Below are 26,389 nucleotides of genomic sequence, written 5' to 3' on the forward strand. Positions count from 1 at the left end.
AAGAGAGAAAAGGGGACACGTTTTACCTAGGGGACAAATATTTTCTACCTGGAGGTAGAATGCAGCAGGTGGTTGATAGAGATTTCGGCCTCAGTTTGCCCCTCAAGCCCGGATTTGAAAGTATTCCAGAACGCTGTTTTCTCTAAAAAGAATCCTGAGGTTCGTAGCCTCCTTTCAGAATACTTGTAGCCTGGTACTTTGTCCTGTTTCTGTTTTGTTGTTGAAGTATTTGAAAGGAATGCCGACTGGCCTGACATAAGTTTTGGTTTGATTCGGGGAGGATCTTTCTCCTCCTACACGTCGTCGTCCACTCTCAGTCCGCCTGCAGTGTGCGTTCCCTTCAGTCCTGTGTATGGCATTTGTCCACGTCAGTGCGGTTGATAATGCTCCTGCCGTGTGTCCTTTGTTGTTTGTTCTCCTTTCCTTTTGAATGCATTTTTCCCTGTTCATTTGTTCATTCACTTTTTTCACTCACTCATTCATTCCAAAGTGTCTCTCAAGGCAATGGTAATGTGCAGGGAGGTGATACCTAAATGACTCACCAAAAGAACATGCTTCTGCTTTTGTGTGTCTCCTACCTTTTAGACTTTAAGTTCCTTGAAGCCCAGGACCATGTCTCACTTACCTTTGTGTTTCCACTAACTCGTCTATCTCCTGGAATTGGCAGATACTCAGTGAAAGCCTATGAAATAAGTGATGTCTATTTCTAGCACATTATTCTGAGATTTAACGATAGATTTAGTGATTGAATGAAATTTCCATTTTCAAATACAGCAAAAGCATAACTATTTTCTTTCATTCCTATTCATTCAACTTCATTCTCAAAATTGGGTCCTGAGTTAACTGATAATTACTTTGAAATGTGTGGGTTATTTGAGGCAACCAAGTGGTGACATTGAGCTCTCAGCCAGAGTTTGTTTCTGGAATTGATTCAGTGCCCTTGCATTGATTTTTGTTCTCAGAAGCCAAGGTTTCCCAGGAAAAATCATTCCCACTTGAATTGGGCTGTGATTCTTGCTGGGTTTAAGTAAAGGAAGCCTCTTGGTTCTGTTTCTGCAAACTTACACACTGAACTGGGACACGTTTTTGTTTTGAGTAATGGCTGGGAAAAGAGGAACCTTTCATTTTATTCAGAAGTCAAAAACAAAGGCCTCCCAGCCACCTGGAGATGTTTTGTTACAGACACCAGCCTGGCTCTGTCTTTATGCCTAACACTTGAGCATCCAGGCTTCTTTGTGCTGGGACCATTGCTCAGCTCTGCAAGGGGAGAAGAGGGAGAAAGCCAGAGCTGCCAGCCTTCTTGCTCTGGGGCTGGGGGAGGGTTCCTGTGAAGCAGGTGCACTGTGGCTTCTTGGTGGGTGAGGCTCTTGGAGCTGCCTCTCCTCTGACCCTCAGGTCTTCACCGAGTTTGCTCCAGGAGTATATTGAAAACATACCCAGTGCTCTCTCAAGCACCCACTGCTTAAGATGGCCCAGATTTCTTTTCCTTCTTTCCCTTGCAGAGCTGGAGCCTGCATCGGGTATCTGGTGTTTAAACTAAAACAGGAAAACTGGCTAAAGGTCCACAGTGCTCACTGTGTGACTAGCTGCCCTCCGACGGGTGCTCTGATTATCAGTGGTTCCAGTGGAGAGCCTGTTACTAAGCAGGCTTGACTTCCTCCTTGGGGGCTCTCCCCAGGGGAGGTGTGGTTTTTTGCTCTACGTGGAAATGACCCTCTGCAGCCGCAGAACACAGTCGTTTTCTGAATTATCCCAGTCTCTTGTGTGCACTGGATTCCTCCAGATGACTTGTGTCTTTTGTGCAAAGTTCTCTAAAATTTGACTCCCAGCTTCCAAGCCTTTCCTTTTGCCCTTCCTGGAAGTATTTGTGCTGATGAGTCATCTGTCTTTATTTTCTAAAATGATTTGTTTTTTGTTTCTTTCATTCCTATTTCCACCCCACATACATGCACACATACATGCACACGCTTCTTAACTTAGAGGGTTATATCCCAATAAATCTGTTGTTGAAAATGCACTAATACTATCACAAAGATGAAAATTCCCAGGTTGAACCGTTGTAAGTCCATATGTTCCTCGACTTACATGTGTGATGGAGTTATGCCCAAATAAGTCCACCGTAAAGTTGAAAAATCAAAGTGAAACTATCTTAGGTTGAGGACCATTTGTTTGTACCTCCAAAGATGTCTTATCTTTAAACATACTCCCTAGCTTTTTTTTCTACTTTTTATTTTGAAGTAATTATAGAATCACAAAAAGTTGCAAAAAAAAAGAGAGAGAGAGAGAGAAATGGACAAGGAGGTCCTGTGCATCTTCACCAAGCCTCCCACAGCGGTAGCATCTTGTGTAATCTCAGTACACAAGCAAACCAGGACGCTGACTTTGCTGCAGAGCTTATTCACTTTCCACGAGGTTTAGATGTGTATGTGTGCCCGTGTGTATATGTGTGTTTAGTCCTATGCATTTTTATCATGTATAGATTTGTGGAACTGCCATCACTTTCAAGATACAGAACCATACAGAATTTTCCCATAATCAGAGGGTTCCCAGTGCTGGCTTCCTTCACCGTATCTAACCCCTGCTCCATCTCTAATCCCTGGCAACCACTTATCTGTTCTTCTCTGCTTCTATTATTTTGTTATTTCTAAAATGTTACATAAGTCATGCAGCATGTAACTTATTGAGGTGGCCTTTTTTTTTTTTTAACTCAGCATAATTTCTTTGATACACCCACTTTGTTGCATGTATCAGTAGTTCCTTCCTCTTTATTGCTGAGTAGTATTTCATGGTCTAGATACATCACAATTTATTTAACTATTTGTCCATTGGGGACATTTGAGTTATTTTCAGGTTTTGGCTATTACAGGGAAATATACGGAAATTATGAACAATCCTGTCTGGGTGTTTGCGTGAACATGGTTTTCATTTCTTTGGGGTAAATGCCCAGGAGTGCATTTGTTGGGTCCTTTGTAGGCACATGTTTAGTTTTTAAAAGATGCTGCCAAACTGTTTTCCAGAATGAGTGTACCATGGTACGTTACTACCAGAAATGTATGAGTGATCTTCAGCTTTTCAGCATCTCACAAGTCCGGGATTGCTTCAAGTTTGTCAGTGAGAATGGTTAAAATCCAACATGTGACATTTTAGAGTAGAAAGTTTAACGTATATGATCATGCCTCAGTAATTTTTGTTTAATATTGAATTATTTAGCTGCACTCTTCAGTGCATTAAACTCTCTCTATATGCTCTTAAACATTTGGTTTCTTTATTTTATTTTTCTGACATGGGTACAAATGAGTAATTAAATATGTCCACCAACCAGTGAAAGCAAGAGGAAACTAACAGCCTAGAACTGTCGACTGCATCATCAGCCCCTGTGTGACTGAGCATTAGATTTGACCTTGGCATCACTTGCCACGTACTGGCGTAGCATTATGTCTTTACGTAGACTGCAGTATCTAGTGTGGCATACTGATTTTTAAAAACAGGTGGTCTTCCCATTGGTGGGAATATCCAAAAATATAGATCTAGTCAGTTTTGTCTTTCTATAAAAATATAATCTTTATTGAAATAGTTGAGAAAATATAGTATAACAAACATACCCCCTAAATTTGCCGAGTGATCTGGGATAAGTTACTATGTAGTACCTCAACTTCCTTAGCTACAATATAGGAATAATACAGTCTCTAAGGGATGTGAGACAAATTACACATAGAAAGCACCTCAGACTGCTTTTCTTAGAGTAGCTGCTGGTCAGTGTTCTTTTTTCCTGTCTCAACCCTGATTGTAACTTGTCGATATAGATAAAATAATACAGACTTTAAAGTAAGGGGCAAATTTACAAATATCTAGGTATAATGTTGTCTCTACCTCATTAATCTCTGGGCAACAGTAACTGCTTAATCTACTTCCTGTCTTCCTCCGAGTAATAACCTTACTCTGATCCTGTTCTTAACATCAAAACCAAAAGCCTTTCGTGGGATATACACAACTCCGTCCAACTCCAGCTGCTGCCCTTCAGGACAGAGTAGACTGTTGGGAAGAACCCTTACCCATGGTTCCATTCATATTGCCAAAAATCACTTTGTACACATCACGAAGTACAAAGTATTTAGATCTTAGAGCCCAGCTAAAGTTTCAACAAAAATAAGTGACTTTTTTTCCCTCCAAATAAACATTTATAAAGCATTTGTACTGGCCAGTGGGAAAAGAGTATATTATAATATTACCTGAAAGGAAAGTCCTTCTATCAGAATAACTTAAAACACTAAATTTTTTCCTGTAAGATGATGTAAAATTGTGGTTTAAATTTATACAACTTCTATTTTTAACATCAGATCAATATTTTCAAGTAGAGAAAAGTTTTATGCCAACAGAGAGCTTAGAAGTTATTGTGGAAGACCATGCAGCACTGATATACCTGACACCTCATAGTCACCGAGTAGATGATTATCGCGTGAAGGAATTAACAATATATTATCTTCATTTGTAACGCAGTTTTTCAGTAGGGATTGATTGAAAATATAAGACTGCCTACTGACTTCAGATTTTATAGTTTCTGGCTAAGGGTCACTTCTAAATGGAGGGTTGTAAATATCTGCTTTAATTAACTGTTTGTCGATAGGACTTGATTAATGCAATGTAAAAGGTGAGACACTTCAACACAAGGTCAAGAGATGCAGTGTTAAAGGCTTAAAATGCCCAATTAGAAATAGGTGTACATGAATAGCCCTGTTTACTTAATTTTTTTTTTTTTTTTTTTTTTTTGGAGACATAATCTCACTCGTTCGCCCAGGCTGGAGTGCAGTGGTGTGATCTTGGCTCACTGCAACCTCTGTCTCCCAGGCTCAAGGAGTTCTCCTGCCTCAGCCTCCCAAGTAGCTGGGATTACGGGCACCCATCACCATTTTAGTAGAGACGGAGTTTCACCAAGTTGGCCAGGCTGGCCTCAGCCTCCTGACCTCAAGTGATCCACCCACCTCGGCCTCCCAGAGTGCTGGGATTATAGGCATGAGCCACTGCTCCCAGCCCTGTTTACTTGTTAAATTTCTGTTTTAAAGGGCATTTTATGGTTCTGTTTCTTATTTTGATACTCAGCTTCATAAACTAAATATTTTGTTATCAAAGAACCACAAGTCTTTGGTTCAGTGAGGAAAGAGGTAAACGTACCTGTATGTATTTTTGTGTGTATTTCCGACACATTTGTGCTGATTGCCGTTCTTATTGAACAGGTAGGGAGATTGGCCAACAATGTATTAGCTCGAGTTTTGCCAGGACGGCTTAAAGGCTCCGGATAATCCAGGCTTGGAGAGACTGATAAGGATTTTTGGATTTTGTTATCATTTGTTTGTTTTCCCTTCCATTTGTTGAAGTATAAAATTCAGAACCAGAAGCCCAAGGAAGGGTTGAGCTTTCTGCTTGGGAGCTGTGATGTTGGTGGACGACAAGCAGAAAGCAGACCCCATCGTCTCTCACTTTCCCTCTTGGTCTCCTCAAGGGACCACTCTCCAGACCTGGGCCAGAAGAAGCGAAAGCCCAGATGGTGAAGGCTTTGTAAGGAAAGACTTATTTAATCTTAGTACGTTTAAGCCTCTGTTCTAGGACAAATCAGATTCCTGGGTACCAAAAGAACTTGATAATTGTATCCCCATGTTGAGCATATCAGTCCAAGCAACTGTGGGAAAGTGAGGGGATGCCAGAAGCTGAAAACGCACATATGCTTTTTAAAGAAGGTGGATTTCACGCATTACTCAGAATGAGGTTAATCCTAGGCAGAGTTCTAGAGACAATTTTTAAACCGCTGGTCAAGAAAAGTGAATGAACAAGTTATTACGCATTAACTTTATTTTGTTCTCTAGTAGGTTTTTGGCTTGAGGAAGGACATGTAGTGGAATTAGTGGGTGGGCATTTGACCAGGCCTTTCAACATGTAATTTGTAGACAAGGACGGACAGTATGCGCTGTCTCTTAGCATAGTTACTAGAATTAGACTGTTTGAATGGCTATAATAAAAGAATCAGCCAAGGTTGTTAGCACGAGACCAAAACTCTCACCGTCCCACACTGGTCTCCAAGTAGAAGATGGCAGGAGGCAAGCTTCTGATAGTAAGACAGTCCTCATACCCCACAGGCACGTAAGGTAGAAGATGGCAGGAGGCAAGCTTCTGATAGTAAGACAGTCCTCATACCCCACAGGTACGTAAGGAAGTCACTTCCAGTCTAGAGCCACAGTTAGATCAGACGTCCTGACTGACAGAGGTAGTGACGGGCAATGATAGACCAGTCATCTCAGGTGGACCTGAGGTCATGCAGAACAGACTAGTTTAATCCCTGGTGTCACCAGGGGAGGAGTGCATGTATATGTGTGTGCACGCATGTGAGCATGTGTGTTTTTTCTGCATGTGTGTACACAGACATGCACATGAGCCTGTTTTTCCAGCATGTTCATGTGTGTGCACGCATGTGAGCATGTGTGTTTTTTCTGCATGTGTGTACACACATGCACGTGAGCCTGTTTTTCCTGCGTGTATATGTGTATAGGGGAAGAGAGTGCAGTCCTGCCTTTTAACTGACTGCATGTAACCTATTCAGAACTTTTACGTCTGTATGTGACATCTGGAGAGACTGCTCATCCCAATTCAGGCATCCGGAAAACTACTTTGCTGTGTTCAGCGCGATTTTTCTTAAAAATGGGCAAATTTCCAGCATATAGCAAGGACAGGCTTAGTGCCATAGCCAAAATAATTGTTGCTGCATTAAAAGCTTTGCAAGTGAGACTGTAAGTGCAGGGTTTGGTGAGTGGATGACGTCAGCAGTGCTGGAGGGAGTTTGCAGCGTCAGGTTGCAGGTTGTCTGTTCTCATGCAGAAAGCCTGTGAGTGGTTGAATTGGTTTGGAAGGTGAGTGTATCAAATCTTGACAAAGGCTTGTCAGATGTGTCAGATGATAGGATTCAGATCCCAACAGATCACAGCACAAATCAGTCACAGAAAGTTTCATTAATCAGTTTTAATATATGAGTGTTTTGAATCAGTACAGAATAAGAATCACACAGGTGGCAACAGCGTGTGTTTAACGAAGAAGTGGGCTTACATATGTTATTTGATTGAGTCCACAATGCTGTCATGCCCCCAAATAACTCCTTCCACTGTGGTGACCAGGGGAAGCCGTTGTCTTGCTTTCTGGTTGCTGTTTGGATCATGTGGGTATTGTGTTCAGCTGTCCAGCCCCTATGTCGTTTTGTTTTGCTTAATGAATATCACATCAATTTAATGTGTCCACACTGGGTAAAACTGACTTGAGGAGTGTGAGAGTAATACAAACAGGATATATTCCAGAATGATCATCTAGTAAGAACATGCCCTGGAAACCCTTAATTATAATATCCTCGAACAGATTACACTGATTATTTAATACACTCTTAAGACTTCTTAGTGCTCAACAATTGATGAAATATCATTTCTGCGGAGTCATGCTTGTGTTTAATTTTCAGCAAGCACTGGCCACAGTTCTATTTATTTCTACTAGAAACATCTCCTTGGCAAGGAAAATGCCCTTTCCATTTTCCTCTTGTGTGCGCGTGCATCTGTGTGTACGTGCACATGCATGTGAGCATGTGTTTTTTTCCTGCTTGTATATGTGTGTGCACACACATCAGCATGTGTTTTTCCTGCGTGTGTGTACACATGCACGTGAGCCTGTTTTTCCTGCATGTATATGTGTGTGCACGTATGTGAGCATGTGTGATGTGTGTTTTTCCGCATGTGTCTACAAAGACATGCACATGAGCCTGTTTTTCCTACATGTATATGTGTATACACGCATGTGAGCATGTGTGTTTTTCCTGCGTGTGTGTACACACACGTACGTGAGCCTGTTTTTCCTGCATGTATATGTCTGTGCACGTATGTGAGCATGTGTTTTTTCTGCATGTGTGTACACAGACATGCACATGAGCCTGTTTTTCCTGCGTGTTTGTGTGTATGCACATGAGCATGTTTTTCCTGCATGTTTATGTGTGTGCACTCACGTGAGCATGTTTTTCCTGTGTGTATATGTGTGTGCACGCACATGAGCATGTTTTTCCTGCGTGTGTGTGCACGCGCATGGACATATTTTTCCTGTGTGTCTATGTGTGTGTACACACATGAGCATGTGTGTTTTTCCTGCATCTTTGTGTGTGTACACATGTGAGCAGGTGTGTTTTTCCTGTGTGTATATGTGTGTACATGCACGTGAGCATGTATGTTTTTCCTGCATGTTTGTATCCGTATGAGCATGTGTGTTTTCCTGCGTTTGTGTGTATGCACGTGAGCATATGTTTTTCCTGTGTGTATATGTGTGTATGCACATGAGCATGTGTTTTTCCTGTGTGTGTGTGCATGCACATGAGCATGTATGTTTTTCCTGCGTGTTTGTGTGTACACGCACATGAGCGTGTGTTTTTCCTGTGTGTATATGTGTGTGCACGCACATGGGCGTGTGTGTTTTTCCTGCGTGTGTGTGTGCACGCATATGAGCATGTGTGTGTTTTACCCCATTATTCCACATCCGTTTCCTTGCTCCTTTTTTTAAATGTTAAAGACTTTTACTTTCAGACTCTTTTAGAGGAGTCATTTCATTAAACCTTTGGGAATCCCACGGAAGCGGCCAAGGTTAAGCTGTGCTCTTCCCTTCGGAATTGAGAGTCGTGGTGACTGCTGTCTTTAGTACATTACCGGGAAGTTTCCAAGAGGCAGTTCTACAAGATGAGCCTTTGAAGAAGCCAGTCCTGTTTTCCATCTTTTGCTTTCAACATAGGAGTTGAACTTTTATCTTTCTCCATTTAATATAAACCAAAATTCATCTTTTAAAAAGATGTTGATTTTTAACTTTTATTTTAGGTTCAGGGGCACATGTGCAGGTTATAGAGATAAACTCATGTCACAGGGGGTTGGTGTACAGATTATTTCTTCACCAAGGTACTAAGCATAGCACCCAATAGGTATTTTTTCTGATCCTTTTCCTCCTCCCAGCCTCTACCTTCAAGTAGGTCCTAGTGTCTGTTGTTTCTCTCTGTGTCCATGTATTCTCATTATTTAGCTCCCACTTGTAAGTAAGAACATGTGTAGTTGGTTTTCTGTTCGTGCATTAGTTTGCTAAGGATAACGGCCTCCAGCTCTGTCTCTGTTGTGGCAAAGGACATGCTATCCTTCTTTTTTATGACTGCACAGTATACTTTGAAAGGAGAGAATGTTGGGGGGGAGTGAGCTGGTGTCAAAGGAGCTCCAGGTCATGCTATACCCTCAGAGTTCAAGAAATGAAATGTCACCCCGAGGAAGGCAGGCAGGCTGCGGGAGCATGGACACTGTCTGCAGGTCCTTGAAGACTTTTCACGGCAAGGAGGAATTACGCTTTGGCCAGCTGCAGTGAGAGACTGTGGCTGCTCTCCAGGTGACCTGAGGATAGGGGAGCAGCATTTCCCAAGCTTGACACCCCTGGATAACAACTTTTGCTGAAGAGAGTGTCTTATCTTGTGGGGATGTTGGGCAATGGAAGGAAAATAAAAAATTCCCAAAGTCAAATTCTTCTTTTAGACTTGAAACCATTTGGTTAGTTTAAGTCCATGTTGTTTCCTCTGTGAGCTTTGGCCCCAGGTCAGTCACGTCCGTCTTCTGTCCTACTTGGGTGTCATCACCACATCCCCTGTGCCTCACCTGTACTCAGTCTCGCGCCTCTGCAGGGCGTCCACCCTCTGGTGCTGGAATGTCCATGCACTGTCCCATCTTAATGTGCATAGCTACCCTGAATATGCCCCTGTGTTTCTTCTGCTTTTTCCTCCTTTCTTACATGTAATGCATTTGCATGGATAATTACTTCATGATGCTAACTTTGATTTGTTCTCTGTTCCTCCCCACCTCCACCCCATACATCCTTCATAAATTTTCTTTGATCATATTAAGGCAGCTGTCCCCAGGGACCGGTTTTGTGGAAGACGATTTTTCCACACACCAGCGGTGGTGGTGGGGGCAGGGACGGTTTTAGGGTGAAACTGATCTGCCTCAGATCATCAGGCATTACTTAGATTCTCATCTCATAAGGAGCACACAACCTGGATCCCTCACATGCACAGTTCACAGTAGGGTTCGCACTCCTGTGAGAATCTAATGCCACTGCTGATCTGACAGGAGGCTGAACTCGGGTGTTAATGCCCACTCACCTGCTGCTCACCTCCCACTGTGCAGCCCGGCTGCTAACAAGCCACGGACCAATACTTGTCTGCAGCCCACGCTTTGGTGACCCTTGTATTAAGGGATGTTTTATTCTACCTACCGAAGAATGAAAAGGTGCTTCCCAAACTCATACTCTTCCTTAATCAAGCCTCAGGCCTGTGGACCCACAGTACAGTTCGTCATTTCAGAGAGAGGAACATGTGGCACATGGTTGAGACAGTTCCGTTTTTCTCCCTGGTTTTTATACCTGAAACTGAATCACATTTTATGTGCATAGTGATTGTACTCTGAGATTCCTCCTGCAAGTTGCCATTGAAACTCCTACTTCTGCTTCTGCCTTGCAGCAGCTCTGGGAAGCTGTGGCTTTCCTACTTCCCCTGCTGGCCCTGTGGCTCGCCCATTACCGCAAGTACCCAGATGATTGTCTTTGTCAAAAACAAGAGTAGGGAAACAGATACCAATGGCAGCAGCTTCTGTTCACCAAGTGCTTGCTGAAGTTGAATACTTCACATGTGGATTTTCACTCTAGCTTTCCAGTTAGAGAAGATGTATGTAGTATAATGATTTCATTTCATATGGGAGAAAACTGAAGATAGGTGCTCCAAGAATTTCCCAAGACCACGCATGGGATAAGGACCCCAGCAGATGTGTTGGGCCCCTCCTTCCATAGCCCACCTCCAGACAGACACTGATTATAGCCTGGGTTCAAACTGCATCAGCTCGTACCCCACTGGGGAGCACAGAAGGATTGCAGCTGCAACAATTCCCAGCTTAGGGCCCTGATCCTAGTTTCCACTTAACTGGAGTCTTGGTCCTTTCCCAGGGTCCTCCACCCCAGCCAGGTCCTCTCAGAGCCCTCTGCGGCAGGGTCTCCCTTTCCAGGTAGTGAGGAGGGGGCCTTTTCATCTCAAAGCTAGCTTTTCAGGGAATTTCTTCCAGCAGAGCTGTGGGGCCCATAGAGGCCTGTGGGAGGCTTCCCACATCTTAATCACTCGGGTTTTCACCACAGAACTCTACGTCCCTTCCTAGTCATCCTTCTGTGTGGATCCTGGTCCATGAGCCAGGTCCTGTACACACCTGCAGCCCACTTGTGGACTGAGTTCAGGTCCTCTTCCACCCAGCACTCTGGCCTACAGATCCCCTGGGCTAGAGATGGCCAGCAGTAGCTCTGATGACCTCCAGGGGGCAGCCTTGCCTAACCCTGCTGCTGCCAGACCTGCTCGTGTTTCTCAGTAGAATCCAGACTGCTGTGAACTTCCATAGGACACAACTCTCCTGCTGCTGGGCAAAGATTTATCTTTTTATTATAAATTTGCAGCATGCCCAGAAGTATAATTTTTTTCTCTTAGTAAGTTTATGGTAAGAATTTTATAGGCATCCTAGAGGGTTTTTCTCATTTCTTTATTCAAGGATATTTTAGGCATCATATACACCATTTTAAAAACTTAAAAACAGACTTTCCTTGAATGGTGTTTCATTATGATATGCGCCCATTCACCCCCAGTTGATATTAGAAGTGACCTTTATCTAAGACTTTTTTCTCCAAATTGAATGAGAATATTTCCTGTAGGACCAGATAGAAAAATTCCAAAGGGGCAAGTATTTTAAATGGTTAAAATGTGGCCTTGCTCCTTCTGCCTCATTTAGTTTGTCCTTTTTTAATGTCATGGTCCCAGGATCAGTTCCTTCGTGGTCTCCTCGGTACCTGTGGCTCTTCACTGGTTTCATCGGCCAGCGGGAGGGTGAGCACATCCAGTGTGCGGTAAAATATCCAGGATGTTGCGGGGCATACACTAGTTGTGTGTGTTTTTTTTTTTTTTTAACTACCAGGTGGAAGGGAAAACGTTTGACCCCTAAAGATTCATGGCACTTCCCCTAGAATTGAGAGGAAGTGATTTCTATAGACTCTAACAGACTAATTCTAGCACGTTTTCCTCATACTGTACTATTTTTAGGAGTAAAAAGATATAAATGTGCGATGATGTTAAGTTTACTAGACCAAGTGACATATTTTGAACAATTGGTAGGAACCCAAATGTGTTTTGAAAAATATCTAAAGATTTTAAAACTGTGATTTTTCTTATTATGAAAAGAGTTTTTCTTAGAACAAAAACAGTAACAGTGACTAGCATTTACTTATTTCGTCACTCTACATTGTCTTCTCATTGAAACCTCCAAGCAACTTTTATTTCTTTTTTTTGAGACGGAGTCATCCGGGCTGGAGTGCAGTGACATGATCTCAGTTCACTACACCCTCTGCCTCCCAATTAAAGTGATTCTCCTGCCTCAGCCTCCCGAGTAACGGAAACTACACGCGTATGCCACCACGCCCAGCTATTTTTTTGTATCTTTAGTAGAGACAGGGTTTCACTATGTTGGCCAGGCTGTTCTCAAACTCCTGACCTCAGGTGATCTGCCCGCCTCGATCTCTGAGTGCTGAGAAATATAGGCGTGAGCCACCACACCCAGCCCCAAGCAACTTTCTGAAGCAGGCATTATTACCATGCCCATTTTATAGATGAGAAAACAGCTGGATCCAGGTAACTTGTCAAAAGTTACACCCTAGGAAGTGTTAAGTCAGTACTCGAACCCAAGCAATCTGGCTTCACAGCCTGCACTCTTAGTCATTATTGTCTGTTACCTCTTAGGAGAAGTGTTTGATTTGAGTGATCGTTTATGGAAGAAGCACTCATAGTCACTCTCAGGCTGTTGCAGTGGAGTTGTATAGAAGCACAGCTATGCATTGTGCATGCAGCCAGTTCCGGGTCATTTCTCATCTTCTCTTCACCAGAGTATAAAAATGAGACTTGGTAAAATGCTTTTGTATCTTAAATGGTAGTTTTGGTAGTATTTGCTGGAGAAGAGGAATTTTGTAGAGGTCCCCACCCAAATGGGCAGCCTGCCCCCCTTCCTGTACCACAAGTTGGGTCCTTGAGTGAGGCCTCACAATGAGTCGGGACAGGCTGCTGATCTCCCAGTTCAGGGCCCAGACGTCCCCGAGCCCTGGCTGGCAGGGCTTCAGGGAGAGGGCCCAGCGGTGCTGGGGGCCTGACCCCTCCTGTCTGAGCAGGGCTGGGAGGGTGGTTGGGACACCTGTATTTCAGGGCCTTGCTACAAGATGGGTCCTGTTCAGAATATGCAAATTCTCTACTGCTGCCTTAAGTAATTTTGTTCTGTTTTGCCGATTTTGCTGTTTTTCTAGTAGGCTTTTTTTAAAAAGTGTTTTTGTTTTCTCAACAGATTTAAAAGAAGAGATACCAATTTCTATTAGTGGCATAAGAACCTAGCTAAAGGAGAGTGCAGCTACAGCCACAGGCCACCATTGGCTCCTGCCAGCAGGGGACCTGGTTTCTCAGTGCCCAGAAGGGCAACTTGTCACCAAGTGAGCCAGACGCCCTCCTGCTGCGCTGCAGGTTTAATATTTGGGTCAGAATTGGCTCCTTTACCTTTATTTTCAGCTACATTTCTTCCAATTTGATTGGAGTGAGAGAAGAGCAATGGGCTGCAGGATTGTAGAGTGTCACCTGTTTTCTGAGGACCTTTTTCAGATGTACATTTGCTTAAACCATTCACTTCTGCTCCCAGTTTGAACATGAAGTGCAGAGGCAGCACTGTTGCTAGCATCTCAGCAGTGGGACAGAATAATAAGTTGACTCTGCAGAGTCCCCTGTTGCTTCCTTAAGTGTTCTCCATTTTTTGTCCATTAATTAGTACTATAGTTATCACCGGCAGGGGACCCAGGAGTACTCCATTTCCTGGGTCCCACTGGATAGTGACAAGGTGGGGGCAGCTTCAGTGAAGCAGTTTATTCAGGCGGAAGATACACTTGAGATTTTTGAGAGAAAGGAGTGAAATCAATGGTTTATTTTCTTTGTGAGCAGAATCAACGCAGTTGCGCAGCACCGTGTTTTCATCATTGTCCATCTGAGGAGAGGAATCGGAGGGTGGGAGGCTGCAGTGGCTGCATGCGACTCAAAGGGTTTGCCTTGGGAGTGAGTGGGCACCTTCTGTGTGTGGCCAGTTGCCCGCCCCACCCCACCACCTGCATGTGGAAAGCAGGTTACCATCTTAAGTAGAAATGTCCATGGATTGGATAATGTCATGGATGTTTTTGATTAAATATTTTGACTCTTTAGTGAAACATTACAGCCTTCTTCTGGTAATTGGTTAGTTATAGCTCAGTGCAGCCACGTTGGCACATACTTGGTTTCTTTGAGCAAATCTTGCCTGTTCAGTTAATTTAAGTCCATCCTTATAACCAGGGTAATAATTCTGTCCAGAGCATTGCTGTTGACGTGAAGCCCTCCAATGTGTCCTCTTTCATCTGCTTCTCGTAGCGACGCCCTGAGGTGGCATTAGCATTCCTAGGATCCCGGTTTAAGCAAACCGAGTCTCTTGAGAAAGTAAGTGATCTCTTAGGTCACACAGCTAATGCTTTGTAAAGCATTTCCTAAATCCAGATCGCCGTACTCTAAGTCTTATAATACTGTTACTACTATACTCTGTGACTTAGCAATTTAGAATGTTTTTCATGGGAAATGTTAGTGCAAATTGGAAGAGTCCTTCATGCTGTGATCTTTCCTATTTATAAATGCAGCTGCCATGTTCATGAGAATTTAGAGGGAAACAAAAGAACAAGAAAGCGTCTTATTGATTATAGACCCTTTATAGATGGTGCAGGGCATCAGTTCATATTTGGCGAGTTGATGAGTGGCGTTTTCATGTGGAATTAAATATTGATGCCAACTGTGGCGAAGTATTCTTTCTGATACTAGCTTTTGGGCATATCACTTCATCACCTGGGACTTCTCTTCCTTAATCTAGAGAATGAAAATTTTGAACTGGCCTATCTCTAAAACCCCATTGATTAAATTCTTGAACTGTATGAAATTTGATAACTTAGACACAAAAAATAGGTGGATAATATGAGAAAAGTTAACAAATGTTTTATTTACTTTAATATTTTCAGTAAAATTAATTCTTAGGACACTGAGTAACAGGACTGAAAAATAACTTCTTTGTCAGCACTTTTCTTATTTTAAAATTGGCCTGCTGTATTTTGAATGTATTGACTTGCAAATAACAATAAAAGTATATTTTATGTATGTAAATATTGCTCAGGGAGCAAATTGTAGTACGGAATTGATACTGAGATTTTCTTTGTTACAAATGGAAGTCAGTTTCTCTATGCATATTTCAGAAAAACTAAGTCATCTGGTAATAGTGTGTTTTTAAAGATATGTTTGACAGCAAAAGAACACTTAAAAGCTTAGATTGGATTTGCCATCATTAATAATTAGGGAATTGCAAATTGAAACCATAGTGAGATATAACACTCATTTAGAATGGCTTAAGTTAGAAAGAATGACCATATTGGTCATCAGTTATTGGTGAGGAAGTGGAGGGATTGAAACTCTCATACACTGCTGGTGGGAAGGATAAAAATGATACACCACTTTGGAAAAACTTAACAGTTTGTTAGGAAGTTAAGCATGCACCTACCATATGATCCAGCTATTTTACACCTAGATATTTATCTAAAAGAAAGGAAATCATAAGTTCATACAGAGACTGTGCCCAAATGTTTATAGCAGCTTTATTTGTAGTGGCTCCAAACTGGAAATAACCCAGATGTCCACCAGCAGATGAAGGGATAAACTGTGGTTTCATACATACAGGGACTGCTATTCGACAGCGAAAAGGAATGAACCCTTGATACACACAGTAGTGTGGATAAATCTCAGGGTAATTATGCTGAATGAAAGAAGCTGGACAGAAAAAAAAAAAAAAAAAAAAAGAGTACATACTGTCCCATCCAGTTCTAGAAATTGTTTTAGAAAATGCAAGGTAATCTCTAGCAGCTGAGAACAGGTGAGTGCCAGGGAGGGAGCAGGACAGAGGACATCAGCCAGCTCTGGGATGAGGGAGAGGCTCACGGTGAACTGGGCGTAGACAAATGTCAGAACTCACATTGGACACTTTACATTTGTGCAGCTTATAGTACATCAGTTAGACCTCAGTAAAACTGTTTTGTAAAAAGCTTGGCTTGGAAACAGAAGACCACATGCACACAGTTTCTTTCTGCACGTACAGTTTTGACTTAAGAGCCTTGAGGAAGCAGGCGTTGGACAGGGTATCAAGCGGGAGGTCCCGACTTGCCCTGTCTCGCCAGCTGAGCCGGCTGTTCTCACTAGGCATGCAGAAGATGTGTGAGCTGACTCTTAGTCCCTGAGGAGGCTGAAAGCATTTTCTCCACATACAAACCACTGCCAAGCCACCAGGGCCTGCTTAGTGTAATTAATTGTCTTTTTCGGTTCCATGAATAGTACCCCAGAGATCTGCAGGAGTTAATGAACTTGCAGGAAGTAGGCTCTGCTCCCCAGCTCCCACCAGGCCCGAAGTTGTTCTTGCCACTGTCGTTCCAGGGTGCCTTTGCTCATCTAGGTCTCCAGCAGCCTGTTTGATGGTGGTAGCAGTGGAGGTGTCTGCGTCTTTTCGGCATGCACACTCTTTCCGTCAAAGGCCCGAACTGTTGGCAGCCTGACTGTGGGGCCTGGGCTGGTGCCGTCACCTCCCTAGCTCCACACCCTGGTCCCGGGCCAGGCTCGGTGGTGAATTGCTTTCACCACATTGTGCACTTCCTTCTGTGTGCTTCCGGGGGAAATCAGTGGTTTAATAATGAAAAGTTGAAATAAAAGTGTCCACCTGCTAAGTAAGAGCATGAGACATGTCAGAGAAGGTGTCTTATGTCAGCAGATGTTTCTGTGGACTGAGAATCTTTTCTTATTTCCACCGCACTCTGCATTGAGCCTCAGGAGATATGGGAAAGAGCAGTTTCCCTTCCCTTTCCTTTTTCTCTTTGTGACAGTGCTGCCCGCCTGTTTATTTTCCTCCCTGCGGCGGTGGCATGCTGCTTTTGTTGTGCATGTGTTCCGCTGGCAGTGGGACTGGATGCCCCTCCCTCCTGTCCTTCCTTCCTTCCCTCTGGGAGCGGTCTGTCACCAGTCCCCTCCCAGGGCAAGTCATATACCGTCTCCACTGGGGCCACTTGGACACCGGGCGGCCCACCTGGTGGTGCAGCCAGGCCGGCCGGCCTCACCCACCTCTCCCCTTCCCCAGCTGTGGACGTGGCTGGAGGAGCTGCAGAAGGAGCTGCTGGACGACGTGTACGCTGAGTCGGTGGAGGCCGTGCAGGACCTCATCAAGCGCTTCGGCCAGCAGCAGCAGACCACCCTGCAGGTGACGGTCAACGTGATCAAGGAAGGGGAGGACCTCATCCAGCAGCTCAGGTGGGCCTCACCCCTCTCCTGGTCCAAACAGATTCTGAAACCCTGCCTGTGACTCCCCTTCCCCTTTTACTCTTGTGAGCAGTCTGCTCTGATTCTCTGTCCAGCTCAGTGCAGAGCAAGTAGCGTCGTGAAGGCAAAGGAGAGAAATGGCTCTTCTCTCTTTTCTTTTCCCCTCCTTCCTTACAGTTTAACTTCATAATAGTTTTCGTTATAACGTTGACTAATAAGCCACATAATTTAATTTTAATATTTTCTCTTAGCATCCAACTAGTAATTATTGACACTTCTTTATAAACGAGATTAATGTGAGCCTTCGAGGACTGCGCCCTCAGGCTGGTCTAGAGGACAGCAGTATTCACCTCCCAACGTCCAGATTCAGCCAGGCCTGCAAGGGGCAGACACCCACCCCCAAGTGCTCTTCAAAGCAGGATATGGAGGCAGAGCCAGGGTTGGTTTTGTTTCCTCTGGAAGCAGATTTTTTTTATTGGGTCAGGGGGACCATTTAACCCCCTACTGTATCACTCAGGACAGTTTCTCAAGTCATTGACTGATAACTTTGCATGACGTTCACTTTTGCTGGGAGAGACAGCAGGCAGTTACTTAATAAAGGCTTAATTGATTGCATTAAAGGTTAACCTCTCATGTCCAATATGATTCTGTCGTTTATGCTAACCAGGTATCATCCGTTTTTTACTTAACAAGAAAAGTGGCTAAAAATACAACTCTAAAGTGATTTTCTATAATTAGTAGCCTTCTTACAGAGTGATTTCAGAAAATGCCAGAGAAGTTCTTCAGTGTATCCTCAGATTCAGCAGGATTGCTCCGAGAAGGAAGCCTAATATTGTTTTACAGGGGAGCAGCCCGCCCGTTCCATTTTCTGAGACAAGCAGTGCAGCTTCCTGCCAGCTTTCTTCCCCTGAAGATTTGCGTGGCCGGATCTGGTATCTAACAATGTGTGACTTTCTCATCCAATTCCTGTTCCTCTGTGCGCTCTTGCAGGGACTCTGCCATCTCCAGTAACAAGACCCCCCACAACAGCTCCATCAACCACATTGAGACGGTGCTGCAGCAGCTGGACGAGGCACAGTCGCAGATGGAGGAGCTCTTCCAGGAGCGCAAGATCAAGCTGGAGCTCTTCCTGCAGCTGCGGATCTTCGAGAGGGACGCCATCGACGTGAGTGTCCCGTGGCCGGCGCCTGCCTGCCTGCCTGCCTGTGGGAGCCCTTGGCTTCCTCCACAGCACCAGTGCCCTCTTGTCTCTGCCCCGCTCAGGTCCTGTGTCCTCACCCACACCCCCACCCTCTGCACCAGGAGGAGTCCGGGAGGGAGAGAGGGTTCCTGGAGGCTGGAATTGGATCATCCCTAGGAGGCCAGGGGATGCTCAACCCTGGGCCCTAATGTTGGAAACAGTAGAGCAGGCAGCTCCCGTGGCAGGAGCAGAGCACAGCAAGCGCTGAGCAGAACCGAAGGAAGCCAGCACAGCTTTCTCTCAGTCTTGGGGTGTTTAAACCTTGATTGGGTCGCACACAGCACTCCCTTGTCCTCAGCTTAGGCACAGTCATCAGCCTCAGGCAGCAGCCCTCCCTCTCTTCCTCCCTGTTGTCTTCTCATCCTTCCCCCTCTCCTCCTGTCCTCACCCTCCCCTTTTCTCTCTCTCCCCACCTTCTCTCTCTCCTACCTTCTCTCTTCCTTGCTTCCTCCGTTTCTCTTTCCGTCTTTCTCTCTCTTGCCCTTCTCTCTCCCAGAGTGGGAATAATCCTGACTTGTGGTCATAGCATTTTAGATAATAGAAAACCCAGTTTCCCCCCAAAGAGATGTTCTTAGATTATCCATAGTTCTTACCTAAACATGGACTTCTGCACCTTATATGTGGACAGGAGAAAGAAATTACAGGTGTCTTTTATCTTTCTTCAACAAAAAGAGAGTGGTTCTGGGTTCTGTGCTTAGGAGGAGCTCTCTTTTTTGACACCGTGCGAGCAGAAGTCAGTCCAGTCCCATGAGTGCGAATTTACCTGGGAACCTGACGAAAGGAGCCAAAGCTCCCCTCCGCGGGTGAGCCTGCCCTCCTGGAGTCTGGCCACTCTGTACAGCTGGTGACTGTGACGGTCCAAAGGCCTCCTCCACATACCTCTGGGCTGCCCTGTGGTTCCTCTGTGACTGCTGACAGACACCTGCAGAGCACACCCTCTTAATATTTATTTCTTGTCTCTGGTTTCGAACTCATCAGCAGTCCTTGCCACTCGGGCTGGGGATGGCAGGGCTGTGCGTAGCCTGCCCTCAGTCACCTCGGCACAGGAAGGACCTTCTGCCCATAGTGGGCCGTGTGGCTTCCCCTGGGCCTGTCTATAGGCCTGCCCTGGGGAGTGGTTTTGGTTTGTGGTGCGAGGGCCAAATCAGCCCTGCGCAGGACTCTCTTGGATGCCTTTGCTTGGCCACTTGTCTAAATCTCCAGCACTGTTTTCATTAACAACAACAGACCTTTTTGGCTCTGCTCAGTCTCGTCATTAGCGAATAACAAGAAAGGAGTCAAACCCTAAACACGTGGCTTGGTGAAATCTACTCAGGTGCTCTCGGAGTCTTGACCTTTAGATCCACATGGAGCTATGCAGAGAAGAGGCACCAGCACGCTGGCCTCTGCCCAGTGAGGGCCTGCCATGGCCTCCCCAAGGTAGCAGCACAGACTAAATGGGAGACCAGCCAGGCCCACTCCCCTCTCTGACTTCAAAGGACTCACTTTTGTAAAACTTAGCTGCATATTGAATATTTTCAACTAGGAAACACAAACCAACCAGAAGCATTAGTTGCAGTTTTTCTTCCAGGACATTTTGATACTTGAAAAAAAAAAAATTGATTCATTTATCTTAATACTATTTTAAAGAGAAAAAAATTTTTAATATTAAAAAAATTGTATTTATTGTAAGTATATGAAAGTACTTCCAGTTTCATTGAACCAGATCAGGAAACAAAAACATACATTTTCCCCCCAGCGAAGCCACAAAATTACAAGTGTCCTAGATAGAGCCAGCGTTTCAGAGCCTGGGGGAGTGCATCCTGAATAGAGGAAGCTGTACCTGCAGCCCAGTCTCAGGCCAGCTTCAGATATGGTTCAGAAGCTGTTAGAAGATCACAGCCTGAGAAGCTCTGTTCTCTTTAATCCTGAAAAATGAAAATCTGAGCAGTTTCGGCTTTGGCCAGGTTTCCTCTCTTATCCAGGAAGATGCCACATCTGATGGCCCACAGGAGTATGGAGTTATGTTTTAAAGTTTATTATGACCGTACGTGGTGGCTCACGCCTGTAATCCTAGCACTTTGGGAGGCCGAGGCGGGCGGATCACCTGAGGTTAGGAGTTCGAGACCAGCCTGGTCAACATAGTGAAACCTCGTCTCTACTAAAAATACAAAAATTAGTCAGGCTTGGTGGCAGGGGCATGTAATCTTAGCTACTCCGGAGACTGAGACAGGAGAATTGCTTGAACCCCAGAGGCAGAGGTTGCAGTGAGGGGAGATTGCTCCATTGCATTCCAGCCTTGGTGACAAGAGTGAAACTCCATCTCTAATGAATGAATGAATGAATGAATGAATGAATGAATGAATGTCTTCAAAGCTATACAGAAGTACAGAGGGCAGTACAATGGAACTACCGTGTGCCTGTCCCACAAATTCAGCATGATTTTACCAGCCTGGTTAACCTTCTTTGGTTATTGCTGTGCTATAGTGTTTTAGAGAAAATCATTGCCAGCTTATTCTTTCACTTCTAATGGCTTTTCTAAAAGATGAGGCCATTTTCTTACATCCCCACAATCAACTAAACATCTCCCCAATTTAACAGTCATTTCTTATTGTCATTGACTCACAGCGTGTTCAGATTGACGTGGGTGCCTCAGTTAGGAGGCATGTGAGGTTGGCTCTTGTGTTTAATGGTCAGTTTCTTAATCTAGAATTGTCTCTCCTTTGTCCTCCTCCCTTTTTTTTATGCCATCATTTGCTAAAATAACTAGATCGGTTGTCAAAGGAACCAGATCCCACATTCAGTGTTTGTTCACTTGTATTATTTTAGGTTGTGTAACTTTTAGTTTCCCTGGTGTTTCCTCTAAACTTAGAAGTTAGATGCAAAGACCTGATTCTGGTTCTGTTGTTGTGCAAGAGTCTTTCCGAGGTGGTGCATCGTAGTTCCCCATGCGAAGGCTGGGCCTGTCTAATCCCACTTCCCTGGGGACCCTGAGGCCGGTTCAGGCACCATCATGCTGAGCCTTCTGTGGTTAAATCCCCTCAGCCTTTTTCTCACAGTAGTTCACTATGTGCTGATGATCATTGCTTATGAGAATGTGAAAACAATTTTGCAATTTTATTATTCTTTCTGCATTTAATAACTAGATTCATCTATAAAGAGGAATTCTTCATTATAAAATGTTCTTTTATCTTTTAGTTAAGTGCTAATATTTAGGATAATGATTGGTTTTCTATCTACTTTTTTTTTTCTTTTTTTTTTTTTTGAGAGAGGGTTTTACTCTGTTGCCCATGCTGGAGTGTAATGGTGCCATCTCAGCTCACTGCAACCTCCGCCTCCCAGGTTCAAACGATCCTCCTATGTCAGCCTCCCGAGTAGCTGGGACTACAGGCGCATGCCACCACGTCCAGCTAATTTTTGTATTTTTTGGTAGAGATGGGGTTTTGCCATGTTGGCCAAGCTGTTCTTGAACTCCTGACCTCAAGTGATCCTCCCACCTTGGCCTCCCAAAGTGCTGGGATTCTAGGCATGAGCCACCACCCCCAGCCAATTTACTATCTACTTCTAGTAGACACCAAATACTTTTTCTTTACTTTCTTTCTTTTTTTTTTTTTTTTTTGACTTTTAGCTTCTCATTATTTTTGAACACCATAAGAATATTAATGGATTTTTGTATATACAATATATTTTATGTAGTTTCGGTAATTTATTTATCTTCTCTTTTGGTATCTTTGACCAGTGGGAACCCCTTCATCTGGCTTCTGTGTCCATTTATTTATTTATTTATTTATTTATTTATTTATTTATTTATTTATTTATTTATGTTTAGTTTGTTTAAACAGCTTTATTGAGGTGTGATCTGTACACCCCCAAAGTCATGCATCTTAAGTGTTTGACGTCTCTGTTCTTTGACAGCGAGACATCTCTTCCTTCCTTACTTGGTACAGAGTGAGAGGTGGCTGCGTGTATTTATTTTTTGTCTTGATCTTAAATACCTTCCTCTTTCAGATTATCTCAGACCTCGAGTCTTGGAATGATGAGCTTTCTCAGCAAATGAATGACTTCGACACCGAGGATCTCACGATCGCAGAGCAGCGCCTCCAGCACCATGCAGACAAAGCCTTGACCATGAACAACTTGACTTTTGACGTCATCCACCAAGGGCAAGATCTTCTGCAGTATGTCAATGAGGTCCAGGCCTCTGGTAAGAGGGCTCGTTCCATATGTGTCCATTGTGATTTCTTCATGTCCTCATGGCAATTCAGTTTATTTCAGTGGGATGACTGCACATTTTGTGAGTTCCTACGATATAGGTATTCTAGATACCTGTTCTTTAAACGAATGTTTTGCATTTTTATGTAATACAGTCACATTCTAACATCGTTAGAGTACTCACCCATGATATTCTCACATACTATTTTAAGTATCATAAATTTTAATTTTACACAATGACATATCGTATCTCTGTGAATGAACTATAATATAAATGAACTATAATCCCAGGAAAACATTTTCACATTCTTTATTTTCTTAGTTTATATTTTACCAGCAGATGTCACTATAGGTTCAGAATTGTATTAGAAACTTAACAACAACCTGCATATTCCATTATTCATTTCACACAAATTAAATACTTACTAAAGAAGAAACTGCATGTAATGAGAATAACAACAAAAAACCCTGAAATTCGCTCATTTGTAAAGAATGCTACACTTTCCTAGTTATCATTGTGGGAGTAGAAATGGATGGGATGTGGACGTGGATTGATTGCCTGTACATGCTTTGACACACATTGCCCTCCTTGAACTTGCCCTTTAGCATAGTGGCTTGGCCCCTAGCTGGGCAGATCATTCACAAAAGCAGATTTTGTGCCATCCGCCTCTGAGAACAGCAGGTTGAAGTGCTAGCTGAATTCTAGGGTCTCCCTTTAATGTCCACAGGCGTGGAGCTGCTTTGCGATAGAGATGTAGATATGGCAACTCGGGTCCAGGACCTGCTGGAGTTTCTTCATGAAAAGCAGCAGGAATTGGATTTAGCCGCAGAGCAGCATCGGAAACACCTGGAGCAGTGCGTGCAGCTTCGCCACCTGCAGGCAGAAGTGAAACAGGTGAGCAAGCGACTGGATGCTTGGGGAGGCTGCGCTTCAGACGTTTGATACCGCATCGACTTCCTGGAAATTCTGACCTGTAGCACTGGGGAGGATTGTGCCCACTCAGAACACAGCTGTCTTGATATATAAGATAATGCGCACATACACACACCCGCCATTACAGCCTTCCCTAATGTGTGAAAAGGGAGCCAGTGGCCAGGATGACTGGCTGGCTGTTCACCCAGCACGGGCAGCACTAGAAGGTAACAGCCCTTGGTTTCTTTCAATATTGATTGTCTGTCTCTTGCTTGAAACCCTGAGCATATTGCCTCTTACATGACTTTTTCTGCCCAGTACTATTAGGATCTGGATTGTTTCTCAGACTCCATATGCCTGGCTCGTTTCTTGTGTTATCAGGATACCATAATACCACATCCTGATGGCATGACAAAGTGAAAATAGAACATGGGGAAGGGATTGCTTTTGGCTCAGTACCAGTGGGATTCTATGCGTGGATATGACATTTTATTAACTGGCTTGATGGAGGGAGAGAAAAGTTTATGGTGCCCTGAAAGATGTAGAGAAAGCAAACAGAAAGTGAGTTTGGTTGGAGGGGACTTAAGATGCCTCTGGACCATGAGCAGGAGGTGGTGCAGAAGTAGGTGACACTCACACTGGAACAGGTAGACTCTTCAGTCAGAACTGTTGAAAAGAGCACCTTTTGGTCTCCCACATGCCATCTGTAGCGTGGGTATTTTTACATATAAACAAGTGTTGTGACCTGCTAACAAAGTGCTCCTTCTTGCAAAAACACAAACCAATTTATTTAAGAAATAACGGAATAAATAAATGTATCCCTTAGGATTTGCCTTTGCCTATAACAGAGACTAAATAATAGTGGCTTTGAAAAGGTGTTTTCCCCATGTGACAAGTCAGGATATAGAAGATAGCTGGTCTGCATTTAGTGCTCCCGTGGTACATTAGGCTGAGATCTTGGTGATGGGCGGCCTTTCCCTTCTGGTTGCCAAGTGGTTGTTGTAGCTCCAGCCATCACCTCCATATCCCAAATTATCAGCAAGGGGAACACATAATGAGAAAGAGGTAGCCCCTCTGTCAGAAAAGAAATATTTTCACAAACTTCCCCAGAGATTCCTGCTTTGCTTTCATTGGCTAGACTTGTACATTACTGTAGCCAAGCTGTAATAGGAGCTGAGAAGTGGTTTTATTGTTTAAGCCCTCTTCCAAAGTTGGGGTTTTACTTAGAAAACCCCAGCCACAGAAGTGGTTTTATTGTTTAAGCCCTCTCTCAAAGTTGGGGTTTTACTTAGTTGAAGTTTTTCTAAGTAAAGCCCCAACTTTGGGAGAGGGCTTAGACAATAGAAGTACTTCTGTGCTAAGTAAACGAGAGGGCAATAGGTATTATATAGGTTACTTGAGGTCTCTTCCACACCCAGCTATCCAGAAGACCTCCCACAATCTGTGGTTTCCACTGTCAGAATTTACTTCCTCTGAGTGTGCGTGCAGTTGAGAAGCTCATGGTTTGAACCTGATCATTGTAGCATAGTGTTATTCATACCTTTTTTATTATGCCGTTCAACACTGCAATTAAATTGGAACATTAGTGCGTGAAATAAATTAGTTCCCACTTTTCAAGCAGTTGCCAATTTTTCAGTCCTAAAAATGCTGAAAGAGAATGAAAAACGCTTTTCTTGATTATCAAGGAATTCTTGGTGTCAGTAGGTTTTCTAAAATGTAGCCCTTAATCTGTTCTGACTTGTGGACTAGTAGCAACAATCCACTGGACCCTCCACCTTTTCATTTCCCATTTGCTACTAAAAATAACAGAACTAATTAAAAAGATGCAGCATTTGCAATCAGGTACCATGGAAGAACATCAGGCTGTTGCCAGGAGGATGATGAAGCCATCAGTGCCTTGTACCTGCCAAGAGCAACTGGACCACCTTGCACGCTCATATCTCACCCCTGATGGTCCACAGGATTCTCTGGAAAGTCCGCTGCTTGGAGTTACCCTGTGTAATGTTTCAGGTGCTGGGTTGGATCCGCAACGGAGAGTCCATGTTAAATGCCGGACTTATCACAGCCAGCTCGTTACAAGAGGCAGAGCAGCTCCAACGAGAGCACGAGCAGTTCCAGCATGCCATTGAGGTAAGGGCGCTGGGCCTGTCTGTGCTTTAGCTCTTTCATTCCTCAGGACAAACATCCTGAATCCCCCACATGGCACTGACCATGGGAGCCACACGGGGCTGGATTGGTAAAGACAACTCAGAGGACCCAAACTGACAGTGCTTCTAAGTCTGCAGTTGATTTCAGGAGAGGGAAACAGTGTGGCGCCACAGTGAGGTGAGGATTTGCATCCCAGACAGGCAGCCTCACTGCAAGGATCCCAACGGTCTCAGAAACCAGGGGGTTCCTGTTGTTCTCCTATTGTAGGGGTCCTGGCAAGATGCACTTTCTCTGATCTGGAACAGCTCAGAACAAAGGAGCCCACATTGCAGTCTCAGCTGAGGTTTTGTAGTATCTTTCTGGTCTCATAAGTATGTTTCTCCTATGTTAC

The 26,389-nt window shown here is 44.0% G+C and overlaps 1 protein-coding gene across 5 annotated transcripts in view; it reads left to right on the forward strand.

Moving 5' to 3' along the window:
• Window positions 1-26,389, forward strand: part of TRIO (trio Rho guanine nucleotide exchange factor) — a 367,782-nt gene that overhangs the window by 200,779 nt on the left and 140,614 nt on the right. For all 5 annotated transcript variants that reach the window (XR_004056304.1, XM_030926983.1, XM_030926984.1 and 2 more), the window contains exons 12-16: window positions 17,328-17,497; window positions 18,497-18,671; window positions 22,734-22,929; window positions 23,666-23,832; window positions 25,861-25,980. Coding sequence is in view for 4 of the 5 variants with exons in the window: in XM_030926983.1 (XP_030782843.1) it covers window positions 17,328-17,497; window positions 18,497-18,671; window positions 22,734-22,929; window positions 23,666-23,832; window positions 25,861-25,980 (828 nt within the window). In the remaining variant the exon portion in view is untranslated. The remainder of the gene's footprint in view (window positions 1-17,327; window positions 17,498-18,496; window positions 18,672-22,733; window positions 22,930-23,665; window positions 23,833-25,860; window positions 25,981-26,389) is intronic.

The sequence above is a fragment of the Rhinopithecus roxellana genome, chromosome 3, assembly GCF_007565055.1.
Source record: "Rhinopithecus roxellana isolate Shanxi Qingling chromosome 3, ASM756505v1, whole genome shotgun sequence".
NCBI lineage: Eukaryota > Metazoa > Chordata > Mammalia > Primates > Cercopithecidae > Rhinopithecus > Rhinopithecus roxellana.